At 39.3% G+C, this 18,310-nt stretch overlaps 1 protein-coding gene across 2 annotated transcripts in view; it reads right to left on the bottom strand.

Annotated features, from left to right (window-relative positions):
* The window catches only part of XPO4 (exportin 4), an 86,012-nt gene that overhangs the window by 38,299 nt on the left and 29,403 nt on the right, over positions 1 to 18,310 (bottom strand). For both annotated transcript variants that reach the window (XM_074569482.1, XM_074569491.1), the window contains exons 5-6: positions 8,018 to 8,134; positions 7,086 to 7,239 (exon numbers count right to left, since the gene is read on the bottom strand). In XM_074569482.1, coding sequence (XP_074425583.1) covers positions 7,086 to 7,239; positions 8,018 to 8,134 — 271 coding nt within the window. The remainder of the gene's footprint in view (positions 1 to 7,085; positions 7,240 to 8,017; positions 8,135 to 18,310) is intronic.

Below are 18,310 nucleotides of genomic sequence, written 5' to 3'. Positions count from 1 at the left end.
TGGCAAATTAAGCTATGCTTTTGTCTTTTTCATTTGGAATGTTTTAGAAAAAAAATAGTATTTTAAAATAGTTTATGGACAAGAGTGTCCTTTCCTCTAACTCTCCAATAAGCAATTGGCTTGGAAATACATCAATATCAGAAGTGATTATAGAAACATTATCAATCTCTGAAAACCAATTTGTTCTGCACTAGGTTGAGTCTACAGAGGGGACAAGCTACATAACACTTTTCACATGGAATGAAAGAAGGGCTAGTTTGCTGTCACTATTTTAACAAGCCTCAGTATTTAGCAGCCCTATCCCGTTATTTTTAGTACTGTTTCTCACGCTAATGGACTGATGACACATCTGACAATAGCAGATTTGTGGGTAAAATATCTGTTCACTGAACAATACAAATTATGCCTGCACCTATCATGGAAATCTTACACCCATTTTCCATCACATACTAGATGTATGCAAACATCAGCATAAGTTGGCTGTGGAGATACTTGCTGCCATGAAATACCTCAACTTATTCTATGCTCTGGTTCGGCCTTGTTAGCAGCAGCCCGGTTACGCCAAACCTGAAAAAAAACGGCACTATGCTACCTAGTACATGGGTGTATGCAGGACAAATGCAGCCTTCATCATCAAAAATTAATTCTCAATACTTATGAAGAAACAAGTAGTACAGAACTAGCACAACATTTGTTTTGTAAGCACTCAAGCTATAACACAGATTTATGATAAGCATAGATCAGTCTACTATGCCATCCTGGAGGGTTTGGGGTTTTTTGTTGTTTACTTTTAAATGAAAAATAATCATAAACCACTTCTGGTAGTAAATACAAAAGTTTGTAACATTCGATTCTACTGAAGGATGAGTAACTCTCATTACTGTTCCCTTTGAATGACATGGAAATCCAAGCTAAGAAACAGCTACTAGAAGCATGGCAATGTTTTACCCAGTTCATGAGACTTAGGACACCGATTCCTACACAGACTAGAAACTTCTGCTTGAGTCAGAACAGATTATTCAATAACATGTACCAAGCCCTACTGAAAAAGCTTAAGAATATAACTTGATGCTTTCGTGTATGATAAGGCTCATATGCTCACCAATTATTGCCTAGACAGAAAGAGAAGATGACCATAACATTTAAGAGAGATTTTTCTTTTACCTTTGCCTAAATATGCATACGTAGCTCTATCCTTGGTTTTGTTTCATGAGCTGAAGAAATAAGAGTAATCCTTTTTAAATTATAAATTTGTCATTTTAAAACTGTAATTAATTTTTTTTTATGTTTTATAGGAAGAATATATTAATAAAAGAAAATGAAAGATAAACAAACGTGTAGTTTTCCCCCCACTCTTTGCCTCTGTCCCAGGAAGGGACTGATGGGTGAAGATGAGTATCAAAATACTTGACGTCCTAAGGCAGCCACACGGGATTATAACATTTCACTTCAGGACTTCCCACCAATTCCAGTATCTGAGAATGGATCCCACAGCCTTTTTCCTTAGAGAGGCAAGGCTTGCCCTTCCACAGAGGAGTAAATTAGGAACTCAAAAATCCAAGCTGAGATTTCTTCTGCAGGACTCCCATTCACAAATTTGTCCACAGGAGCGAAGAACCCCTCAAAAATGGAGGGAAAACTCCTGGAGTGCTAAGGCCTGAATATCTTTTTTTAGAAGTTGTTTTAATAACTTTAAAGTTGTTGTTTGGAACATTTCTGGAGAGCTTCATGTCACTCTCAGACTTATATTTTACAAATAAAAAAGTGCATTAGAAAGGTAACTGCTTGGAAATCTGCCATCCAGTGTTATAATGCTAACATACTGATTATACTGGGATTTTTCAGACCTCCTCTGGCTTGCCAGCTAATCAGCCAAGCACATGGGATGAGTCTAGCAGCAACTGCCTAAAACTGATGCAGAGGCTTGCTGCCCCCTATGGAGAAATGCTTCACAAACCTTTGTATAACTTACACTTTCAGCAAACACATCCAGCACTCAGGAGAAGGAACATAAATACTGAATTATTAAACCCAAGTATTCTTAACTGCCATGAAAATGAAACAACTACTTTGTGTTGGAGACACTGGACTCCAGTTGCAAGAACAGGCGTGGGAAGTGTAAGAAGATCCAAGCTAATTTTAAAACTGGCGAGTTCCGGAGCCGCTAGCGGTGTAGCTGTGCCAGTACCGAGTCTCATGTTGACAACCCCAAGTGGATTCTGCAGCTCCTGATACATTTTGTTGCTATGATTATACAGCTAATAGTATGCAAGCTAATCACTTTAAGCCTAACTTACACTTAAAGCACCTATGCAGAAGTGACTGCCGTGCAGATGCGGCTCAGAAGTCATGCCTTTCCACTATACGCAGGCTGCCATCTAGGAAACTGATGACAAAGTGCTGCAAAACTGGAAACTTAAAACCACAGCAGCAAGAGAGCGGAAGAGGAAAAAACCTCTATATATTTTATCAGTTCCTCTTCATAAAAAGGGTCATTGCTCTCTTTTCTGATAATAATGCTTTTAGGATGCTCTTACATTGCAAACTGATTTCAGAATTCATTCAGGAAAATCCAAATGATGAAATACTAACTGTTAAAAAGTTCAATATCAATACAAACATGCTTAGTGCGATTATGACCAAATTCAGGGGATCTGTCAATCTTCTTGGTTTTGCCCAACTTTGACTTAAAAAGTTGCTAGAAAGGACTGTCAAGAAAACACATAGTACCCTAGAAATAATTTCTGAACATCAGGGATTTCAGAGTCAGGTCAGTTTTCACCTAAGAGTGAGAAGTCTGATAAAAGTAAAATGCAACTCTCTTTTGTATTTTCTTAAATACAGCTATTTCAGTTACACTGAATTTTTCTTTATATCCCAAACAATAGCCAGGACGGTGTCCCAGCCCTTCATCTTTCAGATAAAGACAGACAGCTGCAGTAAATTCAGGATAACCCCAGGCTGCCGACAAAAACAAGACCTAAGGGAAGCGGCCCAGCTGCTGAAGGAAATCTGTGCTGTTGCTCCTCGGTACAGGTTCAATCATTTGTGCAGCTGTGCAACAAATCGAACTGGGGACCTCAACCTGCTAAAAAGGTTTTCAGTATCACGCTCACGGGAGATGCTAGGGCAGGATGCTTTTTCAGCATCAATGACAACTTGAATCATTCCTCAAAACAAACTTCAAGTTTTCTGGAGCATTCTGGGTGTTTTTCATGTACTTCCATTATGCATAACAGATGCTACCAATCTGTGTTGGACTGAGCTCAAATCCTGAAAGTCTGCAGAACTCTGTGGTTCACAGGATCTCCCACAAAGGTGTCTCATTCTGGCTTGAGTTTTAAAAGACATTTTCAAAAAGAGAGATAGGAAAAGTTTTGTTCCTTTAACTGTGTGGCGGAGGAACACATACACTTTAAAAAAAAAAGTGTTCAGATCAGATAAAAGCTTCAGTCAGTTCATACAATTGTCATTGCACCATTAATCTCAATGGAACAGAAATGATGCACATTAGTGGAGCGCATCCCATTAGGTTTACGTAACCTGTATTTTAAATCCAACCCCGTTCTACATTCACTTGAAAATTTGCCAGCTTGCCTCCAAGCAAGTAGAGACACCAAATCCAAAACACCATCCAAAGCTCCAGTTCCTCTTTATTCATGTACTATAATCTATATGTTAATGAATAAGTGATAAGTAGTTCTACAACAGCTACTAATGGCAGATAATAGACACCTTTGTGTACATGGGAGACAGCTGGACAAAAATCTTATGTTCTGTTTCAGAACTTTTGCATTTGAGGACATTCATCCCAAGTCCATTAGAATGTGGCTGCCAAGAACAGATAAATCCTGAAGTCAAGAAGACATGAGAAACATCTCTGGAGGTAAAAGAATATAAATTACAATTACATCCTGACTCCACAGGGCATATTATATGTCAAGGTGCATTACAGTCCAGCAACATTCAGCTCCTTAACTGGAGATTTTGGACACTCACAATGTACTAGAAGTAAGATCCTGGAAGACGCTCTTGTGAAGGACAGGGCTGTACCTCTTAGTACTGATCACCTGCATTTCCTTAATTAGTCAAAACATTCATTTAAGAAAAGATGCAGTTAAAACTAGTTCCACCTGAGTAAACAATATTTAACAGTGCTGTAACAGCACTGAAAAAAGAAACTCTACAGAAGCCAACATGCCACAACAGACTGCCATACGTTCTTAGTGCAAAATAGGAATCCTCTGTTATTGTCATTTCCAGCAGTACTGCCAAAAACCTCTGAAGCATCCACAAACACCAATACCTTGAGGTAGCAGACAAAAATAACAATAGATGATTGCCTGTGTGTTAGAAAATGAAATAGAAGGAACTGCACATGACCAAAAGGAGGCCTCCTACGTCATCATGCCCTGCCCTTCCTATTGCAGGCACCACATCCTAAGACACTCAAAAATTGAGTTCCAACTTTAAAGTAGGTAGGTCCCAGCCTCTCTTCTTTCGTTGCTCCAGTGAGATGGCTATTCCAGAATGCATCTTTCATGTCAGCTCTTCTTGCTAGCAACAGACAATACAGACTTACTACAACTCTTCTATTATCATTGGTGCCAGCACTGTTCATTTAACAGTGCAATACATACTAAGGTATCTTGTAGGAGCACAAGAACTCTTGAGAAGTGATATGTTTTGATGCAATTCTCAGAACTTGGTAATTTAAATAATATGCCTCTTGGCGACGGTCACTGTAGAGTAAATGCAAATTTATGCTACTTACTTTTTTGGAGATACAAGAATCTTGCTAAAGATTATATACAAATACTGCCGATTACTGTTATGCTGTAGGGAATACTGAGAATCAATACTATCTTGCCAGGGGAAATATCCACTAAAGGAAAAAAGATATATCTGTAGATACAATGGATCATTTTACTCCATGTATCGAGTATTAAATTTATGCCCATTGTTTCAGCATATGCACTGTCAAGATCTGGAAAGAGAATACCAAAAGGATACCGACTGATCAATCAACACAGCAATTCTGACGTTTTTATGTAACGTGCTACCTATTTAGAAACTGCAGCCAAGTCAAGTTTCACTGCCCATGAGCTAACAACCAACAGTTACTTTTACACCAGTCTTCTTAAGGAAGAGAGATTAATCTCACAATATAACCAACATGGTGCTGTAAACCCCAACACTTATGGAATCTTCACCAGCCAAGACCCCCATTTCTCAAGGATGATTAAAGCCATTCCAACTTCTGTTAGACTTGAAACAGATTTGAAATAACGCCACGTAAGAGCACCTGTGGTGGTTCAGACTAAAGGTCCATCTGATCTCTAGAAGCGTACAAATTTGTTTAACAGTTGTAGTATCTCGAGTAGGCCAAGCAGCAGAAAACATTATTAACCTTAAGCAGCAGTATGGCTGGCTTAGCTGTTTCAATTAATACTTATTTACTAGCACCTATAGACTAAATCACTTTGTATGATATAGAGTTATAAATGAAAGCTGGAACTCCCAACGCTTCACATTGTGCTTGTATATATCCATCACTGCAAGCCCTAGCCTAGGATAAAGCGCTCATGAACCTTCACTTTCAAACTGTAATATTATCGGCATTTGGGATTACACCAGAGGTTTGCACAGAGCAAGACTGAAATTCAGATGGAACCACCTCTACCCACCACTGCACAACACTAAAGCATTTCCGTTCTATTTAAGATTACAGCTTAGAAAAAAAAAGTATTCACACTTTATTTCAATTCTTACAAGTCTCAAATCCTCTTCCAAAAATTTTTATAAAATGCAATAATTTAACTCCAGTCTCAGTCTTGCAGGCACATACGCTAAATTTCTCTCTGGACCCCTGCCAAATCATTTCAGTGATTAATAGGAGTGGGATATTTACTTTTAATCCATGGCGCCTTCCATAAAGACAATATAACTGGTATTCTGCTTTACAAATGTGAAACAAGAAATATCCAGTTTCAAATAAATTTCATTTTTGCTGCCCGCTGCATAATGAACAGAATCAAAGACAACAGAAACACACAGATATTGCCTTCTGACCATCAAACCCAGGAAAGGAAATAAAATACTTTTCAGTGAATTTGAAGGCAACATCCAAATTCCTGCAGTATGTATTACTTAGCAGCAGTTTCAAAAGGCTTTTAGAAAAAAGTTTATAAACCAGCTTAAAAATGTGGCTCTTGAAAAGTTTACTAAGCATCTTAAAGACAGTCTAGCTATTAAAAGAGGCATTGTAATGTTCTACTGCAAGTGCTGTCTTAACCCTCTATTTAATAGAGAACGTGATTGATTATTTCTATGACATTCTTTTAGCCTATTTTTTGGGCTGGGCATTTTTGTACCTTTTTTCTTCTCTCCCTCACTAAGACTCTTTCTCTTTGTGATTCCCATTTCCTCCTCTACTTTCCATCTCACCTTTCTCTGGACTTTCATAATCAGCACACATCACAAATATGTCAAAATGGAAGCGATGGCACCTGTATATTGCCAAAAAAGGGAGATGCCATTTCTTCTCTCAGCTAGCAAATACTTTTTCTTCAGACCAAAGAGAACGTATTACACGCTCTAGTACATGACCATGCTCCTTTATGGGGAGTCGGTTGAGAAGGCACGTTCCTAGATGATGGGGCATTTACCTGCCCCCTCCTCTTCTCTGAGGGAGAAGAGTAGGACAGATCAGATCTCCACATAAAAATTCAACAGAGCTTAGACCTCTTCACCATTTGGTTTTGCACTAACGCAGCACATTACACTCTTCCTCTCCCCTGCACCAACCAGACAGACAATGAGCCCGTAACTGAAGGCTGCTCTGCTGAACTAGTTTTGCCTTTTATATAAAATACTTTAACGAAGAGCAACAGCAGCTTCTGTATGTAAGCATCTGTTAGCAAGCACGGGGGTGACCAAGAGCACTAATAGAAGAAAAACTAAATTAAGGACTAAATATGAGGTTTATAAGTTCTACATTTTTCTCTCCTCACAAAGACTTTACTTATCATGTGGTAGAGTGACCCAAGTCAGCTGAAAGAAAGGGCCTGACATTAAAAGGATATAGTTTGGAGGAAGGAAGTTCCAGCTTAAGACCTGATTGGCTAGTGCAAGATAACGCTGAAACACTGAAGACATCTGAGCATTGAGGTTTTCCCGTCTGCTGAATTCCTGAAGTACCTCTACTGTGAGCATGAAGATCTGCCGCAGATCGTCCTCCTATAGTCAGGACGAACACAATATATTAATAGAGTCTCTCAGTCATTAATTAAAATGTTGATTAAAAAGAAATCATTTTCTAAAGAGAAAAGGATTTTTTTTTCCACCTTATTTTTCATTAAAATACAGAAAATATTCTGAAGTTCTGTCTGAACGCCTCCACTCTTTTGCCAAAATTAATAACTTGTGTTTGTAAAGAATAAGAAAAAAATCTCCTCATAAATGCTAGTCAATAAAAGAAAAACTTAACAATATTTTTTTTAACAACTGGTGGAGGAGAGGATTGGTCTTTGGCATGAAAAAAAGTTGGTAAGTTGTTCCACAACAGTCAGTTTAAAGCAATGCCTTCACAAAAACATTTCTGCCTGGCCAAACAATACATCTGAGACAACCAGACTACACCATCTGCAATAATATTTTTAAATACATAGCTCTCCTTGGCTTTAAACCAAAGCTATATTTAAGACTATCATTGTTCCACAGAGTATTCGTTTTGTTTGCAATTGGTAGCCAAGGAATTAAAGAGTACAACCACATGAAGATCTGTAGCTCAACATTCACAAAACGGGCAAAAAGCACCTTTTTGATACAAGTTTTTTAAAAAATATATCATTAACTTTCCTGAAATAGCCATTATCTGCATTTATAATATAATATTTGTCCTATTAAATGCTGTTAGGCACACGCTGTAACTGAATGCACCTGGCACAAGAAAGCGCTTCTCAGTGTTTAAATTTTAGAAAAACATGTAGCATATATTGATACAGAACTAGTTTACCTGAAATATACGTTTACAGTTACCATGGAACTCCATGCTTAGTCCAATGTTGCTGGTTTTACTTGAACTTGAGAACTCGCTCAACAACGCCGTTAAAATGGAACAGGCCAAAGTTTGCTATAAAAAAAATAAGGGGGAATAATATAACTAAAAGATGTCCAATAATGTAATACCGCCTACATTGTCCTTAAATTATTTTATTAGCATATTTCTTCTAACACAAACTAGAACGACACAGACTTTCAGGAGTATAGATTCTTGGGTGAACCCATCTCTGGAATCATCCAGGCTCCATCCTTACAAAAGAAATTCAAATATTTGAGCAATATCAGAGGTAGCACCGGTACCATCATCACTACAAAACAGAAACAAACTTATTGCAATCCATTTCCCAGCCTTGCTGTTTACTTTCTCTCCCTGTGCACAGGGCTTTGCAGGTATTAGTTTCAGGGAAGATTCTGTTTTCACCTATTTCTATTGATCTAATAGTTCAGGTCACTCTGAAGTTTGTTTTGGCCCTTCTTTGCATTGGCTACGCTTACCGTGTTGGTATTTGATCATGATTAAATTCATACCACCAAAGTGATAAAAGCTAGTCAAAACCACCACCTGCAATACACGGCCTACTACACCTTTTCCCTCTCCCCCCATTAAAAAAAAAAAAAAAAAAAAAAAAGGAGAGAAATACACAGAAAGCCCTGTGGCTTGAAAGCTGGTGGATACCTTCCTCCAAAGCACAACATCCACAAGCCTCAGAAAGAACTGCTCTTTTAGAACGCTGTCTCTGAAGTGATATAAAAATTGTTGAGAAAAAGGCACGTTAATTTTAGAGAAACAGATCCCTGAAGACTGAAGGTTTAAGTATCTTTTTCATTCTCAAAATCTGAGGTAAGGTAAATCAAATCCTTATCCTAAAACACAACTTAAAAGACAACTTCCTTTTATGAAACACACTGCTCCAGCCTTTGTTGCTGTTTTTTGAAATAACAAAAGCTTTTTTTCCTGATGCCAAAGTCCAGTAACCATCATCACCAGTTTTAATTATTTTTTCTTTAACTGATCATTACATACAAAGGGGAGTAAATATAGTACAGAGACGCAAGAAGTACTTCAGAAGCGTACTATAACAAGCACAATACAAACTGTACACCGATGAAATGAAAACACTTTTTGTTAAAGAGACGTTCTTCGCAAAAAACTTCAAAATTACTGGCTACCCTCTCAGACTGTTTGGAGCCAAGGTGCCAGGGATGGACAGAGGGATAGGAATTGTTAAAGGGTCATGCATGCCAGCAAGTGTCCAGGGGTTAAACAGAAATATGCACACTACCTCTGAACACCCGAAAGATTAAAGTGGAGATGATACTATTTATGCAAGCCCATACAACAGCTGAGAGCAGTGCCATCCACCCACCAACTGCAACATCTTTGTTCAGAAATGCCTCTGAAGTCAGTACCTTGACCCCCCAGACAACTAGTTATCTTAGCCAGTATACACTAAATTAACATTCTTACTTGCTAAATAAGTTCCAGACAGATCGAACATAGTGGCTTCGTGATAATATATGGGTTTTCTCTTCTACTGTATAATAAAGCTGTACAGTGGACCAGAATATTGCTGATCAGCTGCTAAATAGCTATTTCTTAAAAATGGCAAAGATTAGACTTATTTCAAGTGGACTATTTCTAATCTACAGTCACCACTGTTGCATGTCACACATGATAAAAGCAACATTTAGCCAGTGAAAAACATCATCACGCTTTAAACTACTCCAGCAAAAGTGCAATTTTGCCAGACTTAAAAATATTTCCAATTAGCTCAAACATTTTTATATCCAAATTTCTGTGTAAGCTGTTTACACAATAAATATTTTTTATTTAGAGGAAATCCAGATTTGATCCAATAGAAAAAAATTACTACCAGCTAACACTGAGATTTAAATCCAACATTAGAAGTTCCATATGAAAAGAATTAATCGGGGGGGGGAAACCCACTTTAAACTAAAAAAAAAAACCCCCCACCCCAACCCCCCCCCAAAATTGGCTCTAGGACAACACTTCAGATAAGAACACATATTTTTAAAGGAATAATCAAAGTTGCCAGAGAACACTGCCCAATTTCATTATGTGCCAGGAGATGCAGAAGCCTCACATGGCTCTCTAAATACTTTAAAATGCAGGCTTTTATTTTATGCTTGAATTACTGACACATTGATACTTCTCAGCCCAGAGAAGCCATGACGTAAGGACATCATTAGTTGCAATTACAAATCTGTACAGTTTGATGCTCTATAACAATACCATGATTACTATGTGGTATTACTGATTACAATAGTACAACAGCCTGGCTAAAGTTAAGCCGCTTCTACTTTATCATGCAAAATCTTCACACCAAGCCGCCATCCAGAGCACCACAGGATAAGCAGGGCAGCGATGCAGACTACCCATCACTTGCAGTCGGTTGCCCGTTATTGGAAAATAAATCAGTAAGTTCCAATGACAGGTAAGGAGCAATAGGGAAAAAAAGTTTGTGATTACAAATAGTTAATATTAAATGAAATGACAGACATTTTCTCCATCCATTTTCTCCAGTTTGTTTATATGGTATATAATAATTTATCCTTTCTGTTGGGAAAGTAACATGCTATTGCATGGTAAAAGTGTGTTCCACTTTTTTTTTGTGTGCTTTTCTCCTGATTTCAAGGGGAAATTTGAAGGGAAGGTTAAATTTTATGATTGATGGTAAAGAAATCTCTTAAATGTGTAGAGAGCAATGGATGGAGCTAGGCTGACTGAATCTGCTAAGAGCCTGATAAAGCAGCTTGAGTAGTGACCTGCCCCCCTGATGTCACTAAGAGCTATTTCAGGTAGTTCTAACGTCAGCTTTGAGCATGAAAGAAGTATGATGTCACTTAGAGATTTACACACTTTACTCCCTCCAGCAGCCCTGCTCACAGCAAACACCAGGGCACACCGCATCCCTCCGCTCTCCTCCCTCCCACTGAATTCCCAATATCCCACCAACTCCTTCACCTTGGTATTTCAACACCTGGGGTACAAATCCTGTGCCATTCCCTCACCATCTGAAGGGTGCTGTGTGCCCTACGGGCACATCCATGCCCTCCTGTCACTATCTGCATCTGCGCTTACACCTCGCATCCATGAGGAATTGTAAGTACTCCCATATATCCACATCACCAGAGCAGGAGAAGAGCAAAGATAAGATATTGGCCAGTAATTTAAAATTTACTGCAACAACAGGCTGAGAGAAGATTGCTTGAGATTGGTTTCCTAGAAGGTAGGTGCCAGCCCCCAGGAGTTTGGTTTATGGACAAGAGCAGAGGAACAGATCAAGACCTGTAACCTGTCCGGGCAATCTCAAGCATTTGCCTAGAGCTGCACACAAAACCTCCGCTGCTTCCCAAAGCTGCCGTAAGACTACAGGAATTTATGTAGATTGTTGTGCATAGCAGTAGGATTGTTATTTTCATATGAATATTAAGAAACTAACTAACATAAATGAACATGTGCCCTGCCCTCTATTGAGTTCTTCCGAATACGCAGCAATATGTGAGAAACTTTGGAATAAAGCTTAAGTAAACTTTACTAAAAGTAAAATTTTACTTTATGAAAAGTAACTCTACTGAAAGTTAACTACTAATATTTTGAAATACATTTTTAAATTTTTTAATTAATTTACATGTATGTTTGGTATGAGTGTATTAATTACCCTCAACACAAACACAGGCTACTAGAAGAAAGATTTCAAAAATCTGAAAAACAAAATAATTTCATATAAACCAATACAGTTGTGCTCTCTGCAATAAAATTACTTCTTACACATAATAAAATTGAGTGCACTTAATAGATGTAAAGTTCTAGGGCCAGGGGCTTTTTGCTTTGTTTTGCAGTGTGGGATTTTTTTTTTTTTTTAAGGTTTTTGCCATGCCAAAGAAGAGATTAACAATCCAATTTAATAATACCATAGAGAAATAAGCAGAAAATGCACGTGATTCTGGGCATCATATTAAAAGTCAGATCTGAATGTCTATTGTGCAGTAATGCCATTAACTTCATACCAGTAAGAGTACACCTCTGAACCTAGTTTGACTTGCTCGCTAGCAATTTCACTAGTTCTGCCACAAGTACATACCCAAACAATAACCCCATCTAACAAAATCAAATGCTTCTCTTGTTGAGAGCAGACTGCCTCTGAGAATAGCTTGGCACTCACCCCAGTTAGCTTTATTACCAGGAATAAACTTTATGAAAGATCGCTATACATAAAATAGACTCTCAGCTGCTCAAACAGAAGATCAATGGGACTTGTGATAAGAGATTAACTTGGCAAGCAGACACCCAGTAGGAACATCGTTTTAGTGGTTTTCTTTTTAAATTACTCTAATAAAACACAGACACTACAGAAAGACCATGCAGCACCATTTTAAAAGTAAACAACATTTATATATAATTCATAGAGCTCAGATGCAGAAGGTAAATGCAACTTATTCCTCCCAATGGAATGTCCCCTATAACAAAAGTTAAAGCCATAGTGTTGGAAGGGATTTCACACTTGTGCCTGGGCTGCCCATGGAATAAGTGAACCGCTTCATTTGAGGGTAGTTAGGTTACAAAGCATCTGAAAGGAAGAAGTGTTCAAATACAGCTTAGGAAAAAACGGACATGTGGTACACCAGCTCCAAGGCAGAAAAGCCAACAGCCAAAGCAGAATGAACTACAACACCAGAAGTGTTCCCTCTGTTCTGAAATTCAGAGCAGGGACACAGCTAGGTTGTCAGAGGCCTGATTAAATCATTCATTTCACTACAAAACCTAAACTATCAAGCACTACCACTCCACCTCCCACCTTCTGCAACTGTCATTTATGCCTACAGAAAAATAAGTAAGTATATTTAAAAGAATAAAGGTCTCACCTGAGCAGAGAAAATAACATCTATCCTATTACATTAAATCACTGCCATCCTGAATACGTATTTAAAGGACTTTTTGCCTCCATCCATATAATGTCAACTCTGTTACTGAAATCAAAGGGAAGCCACAAACAACATTCCATAATACCCCTAAACTAGCTAATTTTAACTCACACAAGAGCAGGAAGAATCAAAGAGTAAATCTATCAGAGGTGGAATTTGCTGTGCTGCTCCCAGGTGATAAAATTCTGTAGTGAGAACGTGTCAAAAGCAATTTTATCAAAATAAAATGTTTAAAGCAAGGCTTCCTTTATAAAGGCGGTAATACACTTCTTCCCTAACTTCCTTGAATAAGCACAGCTGTATTTGCTACTGTTTTCAGAGTATCTAAACCCCCAGAACGTAAGCTGCAATTCCAAATGGAAAGGTTAACAGGATGGCCACAGGACCAAAAGAAATACCATTATGTACACAGAGTAACTGGGGCCTCTCCAGCTTTTCAACTTGTGAGTATTGCAATGGCGGGGGGGAACCCAGCAGCTGAAGTAGTAGTTCCCAACCAAAGAAAATCAGAATGTATTCTGAAGAAATGCAAGCAAGCACCAGGAAAAAACCCACTGGACTTTATCTGTTTGTTGCTTCCCAAATGAGCCAACTGGTGGAAAAAAGCTGTAAAGCAGGGACAGGGTGATAGGAATAGGACCCACAGCTGCAGTTTTGCGCTGTCAGCAGTAAGGGACTGGCTGGGCAGCGCACCCCTTTCTTCCCATTCCCTCTCTGCCACCGTGCAGAGGCAGACCAGCAGCACCAGGCTAACACACCCCACCTACAGTGGCACAACGGGCCAGACCCTGCTTCCCTTCCTCGCGGGGAACCAGGCAAACCAAGCAAGGGAAACCCCCAAGGCTGAGCTCAGAAAACCAATTCCTCTGTGAATCACTGGGGCTTACAGGAAGATGATCTTGTGGCATGTGAAGCATGCAGGCTTTGGCCGAAGAGAGAAGGGAAGTAGCAGCCTCTACTAATAGTGGAAGAGGTCCAGGCAGAGTTTGCTGGAGTTTAAGGTGCAAAAACATGCTTTTCTTTGTTTCTCTGGGGATAGGCAAAGTTGTAAAGCAGAAATCAGGAAGGGAAAAAAAAGAAAGTAACCTCAAAGAAAGTGAAGGTCTGAAAACTATTTATCTAGAGGTAACATATCCTTCTCCAGGTTCTTGTCTGAAAGGCACCAGTTAAATCTTCATTCCTACAGTAGTTGCATGAACAAATCCAAGACTTTTAATTAAATTCAAAATAATGAATAGTAAGACTAGCCATGCAGCTCCACACCAGCATCACCCAGCTTTAAATATACATCCTGGCAAGTGCTCTTTGGTAGGCAGAGGGTCCCTTCTCCCCCCACTTTTCCTGGTCCTTCTTGCCTACCTCTGCCTGCCACACTGCCAGATAGGTCACACGAGCTGCATTACATGGCTGTCCTCCACAAAAAAAAAAAAAAAAAAAAAAGAAAAAAGGAAAAAAAATATAACAAGGGTTAGGAGGGAAGAGGCTGGTTGTTTTAAGTAAAGTCCCACACAGATCCAGTTTATTACTGAACATATATATTCAGAAGGGCAGTACCTCCAACAGAAAGTGGGACTGAAGACCAAGCAGCCAGGGTCAATAAACTTCCTATAGAGGCTTTTCCCCTCAAGCCTATTCTTTTGTGTGTCACCATGGTAATAAAAGAAATATAACGCATGGAGAGGCATCATTTCTTTCTTCCCAGCGACTCTCTGAGGTCTATGGGTGAGGGCCTCCACATCTGCACATCTCATGAGATGGCAGAATTGAGGAAACAGAGTCCTGGATGACACACATAGTACATGGGGCACACATCTCTCCTCTGGATCGTCTCCTCACTTCCCAGCCCAGTCTTTGAAACTATAGCTCTATTGTAAGTGATAACAATACTGGCAGCTATGAATTTCTAATATTAAAGTTATTAAGCAACTAAGCTGGAGTCTTGGTCTACTGCATCTCTGGTAAAGTAGGCTCTCTTTCAAAAGAAAAATCTGATACAGCTACTAAAAGAATACTTATGTTTTAAAGTTCTCTTACATTTCTATTACCGAATTTTAACTTCATATTAGGAGTAGTTTCTGGATCCCTAAAATTCCCAAACCAATCTTTAACACGCTAACTTAGGCCTTTATAGAGCACTTGTGAGCATGAAGAAAACAGCTTAAATATCCTGTTTTACCATCTGGTTTTTATACTCGACATGTCTCAAGGGCAGCAAGGTTCATAGGACAAGGTAATAATTTTATTAGACCAGAAGATACAACTGACGGTAGAGAGGGAAAAGTAATATAAATGTTTTTGTCCAAATATAAAAGTCACGAGCGCCTCTACAACTCCTACCCTACCACAGGAGGCAGCAACAGCTAGACAGGGATCCAGAAGTAAAATTCCTCTTAAAGAATAGAAATGAGAATCATAAATGCTAAAATAAGCGTTATTAGTTATCTATGCAGCCACTACTATTGATAGATTAATTTCAATGAAGATGAATGCCTAGAGTTCTGCTTATTAATATTTCCCACTGTTCACATGAGATGTATCTACAGCCCGTTCCTGAGCAGTTTTAGGTAACCTGAAGCATCTGAACCTCCTCTCTAGCCCAGCCATGAATATTGTGAAACAGACCAACAGATTTACAGATTTTTTTAAGAGAGAAGGAACCGTTAGGATCCCAGAGCTCTTCCAGTATATCTTGACAAGTCTTCTTGCACACACAGAAAAATTTAGGCTTCAGGTACGGAGCTTTATATCGGAATACTTTCCACCATATGTGTTGTGGATCTTAAAACATACAGTTTCTGTTGCTTACCAGACCTGTGTCTGGCCTACAGCAGTTCAACCCCTCTGCATCTGCCTGCCCATATTCTGGAAGAAATCCAGGTGTGACCCATACCTTAGTCCAGTTTTAAACAAAGTCCATCTGATTGTGTTCACATGCAAACCAGTTCCTCCTCCTGGGAATCAATCACCTTAGCTGCCAGGATTCCTGTCCTTCTGGAAGGGGTGAAGGACAAACTAAATCCTTCAGCTATGCAAAAGCAGAATATTCTAACACAAAAAGAAAAGGCCAAGAAACTGAAGGCATTTATAGTTGAGAAGAACTTGGCCCATACAGTTCTCCAAAATCTTGAAATCAGTGATAGAAAACATGTATTTAGCATTTTAAGATTGGCCCATGATACTGTGTCTACTGCCAGAAGCTCTGTCCCCCAGAGATGAAGATTTTGAAAAGAGATCCTGAAATGGCTATTGGAGGGAGATTACAGACTCTCCTTCATGAGCAGGCTCGTATCTCTGTTACAGGAGGAGCCAGGAAAAACAAAACCAGGAACTCCAAATCTAATCCTTGTCCTCCCAGAAGATTACTACCTAAACTCATTTATAAATTAATAGGCAGCCAGACCCTCTGTAGTCTGCTTTCCCTTCTCAGACAGAAGTTTCTGCCATGAGATCCATAAAGGTCCATACTGCAGAGAAGCAGCAGCAAGAGCCAATGCTCCAGGTTCAAACCCTGGCTCTAACCATGCATCCTTCCCATCCCTGTAGTATTAACTCTCCTTAGTGCCCTGTTACTTCCTTAACATGTACACTGTGTTCCACCACTGAGAAATTACTCAATAGTAAAACCATCTTTTTCATCTCCTGCCCACTTCCTCTCATCACTATTCCTTTCCTTCTCTTCCTTCCAGTCTCCTTTTTGTTTTGCATTCTCAACAGTTCATTCATCAGTCTTGCTACCATGTGAGTTTGACACAACGTCACTCAACATACCTTCAAGTTCCACCTTCAAAATACATCTATTTCTAAAGATACTGTTAACTAATACCCAAGAAGTTAAGGTATTAAGCATACCAAATCCTGCAAAAGGACACATGTAAAAGACACAATACCATCTGCATTTGCTGCTGTCCTTATTACACCAACCTTCATGACATGTTATTTTGTGGCACAGGAGTGCCTAACAAACACGAAACTAGTACAGATGTCTGATGGGAACTGGATGGAGGGTTGCAGGGAATGGAAAAGATTAAGTACCTACTTTATTTTTGTAAGATAAAGAAGGGCCAGGAATCTCCAGAGCCAGCAGAAAGGAGAAAGCAAGCAGGAAGCAGGCAAGAGACCATGTCGCTTTTTTTAAAAGGACTTTCTTTGAATTACAAGCTGCTGTAGAAAGTCATTATCAACAGCTAAGAGCCACGTTTCAGAGCTTTAAACATTTTTAAATATGATATGACATGCTCCTGACTCTATATGTTATTTCTCAGCTGCTGGAGCAAACCTCAGGTAGGAGGACACAAACGGGTGGGCAGTAGGTCAGAGGAAACATGGAGCAGAAGTCTGGGAAGGACACAGAAAAGGGACCAAGAGACTCGATAGAGAATTGGGAGTCAAAGGTATGACAGACTTCTGAAACTTGAGTGTACAAGGCTGGAGGCAAGAGCGCATATCACAGGAACGACATGTTAAAAAAGTGGAAGGAGTCGGGAAGGCACAGAAGGCTGGAAAACTTCCGTTGATCTCTCCCAACACCTGTATCCTAGCATCTTCCCTGACTCGGATGAAGGCCTGTTTTTATAACTAATATAAACGCATCTCCAGTGAAGTGCAGAAACACTTGTGACACTGCATGGCGCATCTTGGACCTTGAAAGCAGTGTCACTCCCTCAGCTTCATACCGGACCCTGAAGCACCTTTGCTGAGACTCCACACGGCAAGAAGGCGGCTGCACCACTGCGGTGCCACATGGCCTGATGGGCATGGCCGAATGCTACAGGGACACTAGTAAAAACACTCATCCGTGTTTGAAAAGATAGGTGGCTAATTCATTGTATGAATTCTCATACAACCTTTCAAAGTTATTATATATTTATACCAGAGATGTGTGCCCTGAACCCACTCAGAGCTCAGCTGTGGCAGGTACTGTGCTAACACACAATTTTATTACCCCTTGTCATTGTGTATGCCAAGTGCTGGGTCACATAAAGCTGTGCTGGCACCAGAGTTTCTCTTGCAGCAAAGTCTTAGAAGATTACAAAAACATTTTTATGAACTCTTTTATAATATAAAACCTCATACGTACAGGGGAGCATGTGTTTATAACCAGCCTGCCAAAGACTAACGAACATATACTGCGCCTTACAGAAAATATGTTCCAGCAGCATCGTCTGTCATTTTTTGCTAGTACTTTGTATTAGCATACCAGAGTAAAAAACATCTTTATATACTAAAGATGTCTTAAACACCCTTCTTAAAATGTGAGCAACATACTTTGGAAAAACTATGGAGAAAGTAATACTTGTGA

The sequence above is a fragment of the Larus michahellis genome, chromosome 1 (genome assembly GCF_964199755.1).
Source record: "Larus michahellis chromosome 1, bLarMic1.1, whole genome shotgun sequence".
In the NCBI taxonomy this organism is placed as follows: domain Eukaryota; kingdom Metazoa; phylum Chordata; class Aves; order Charadriiformes; family Laridae; genus Larus; species Larus michahellis.
Note: the sequence above shows the minus strand (reverse complement) of the source record. Positions and strands in the feature narration are given on the sequence as shown.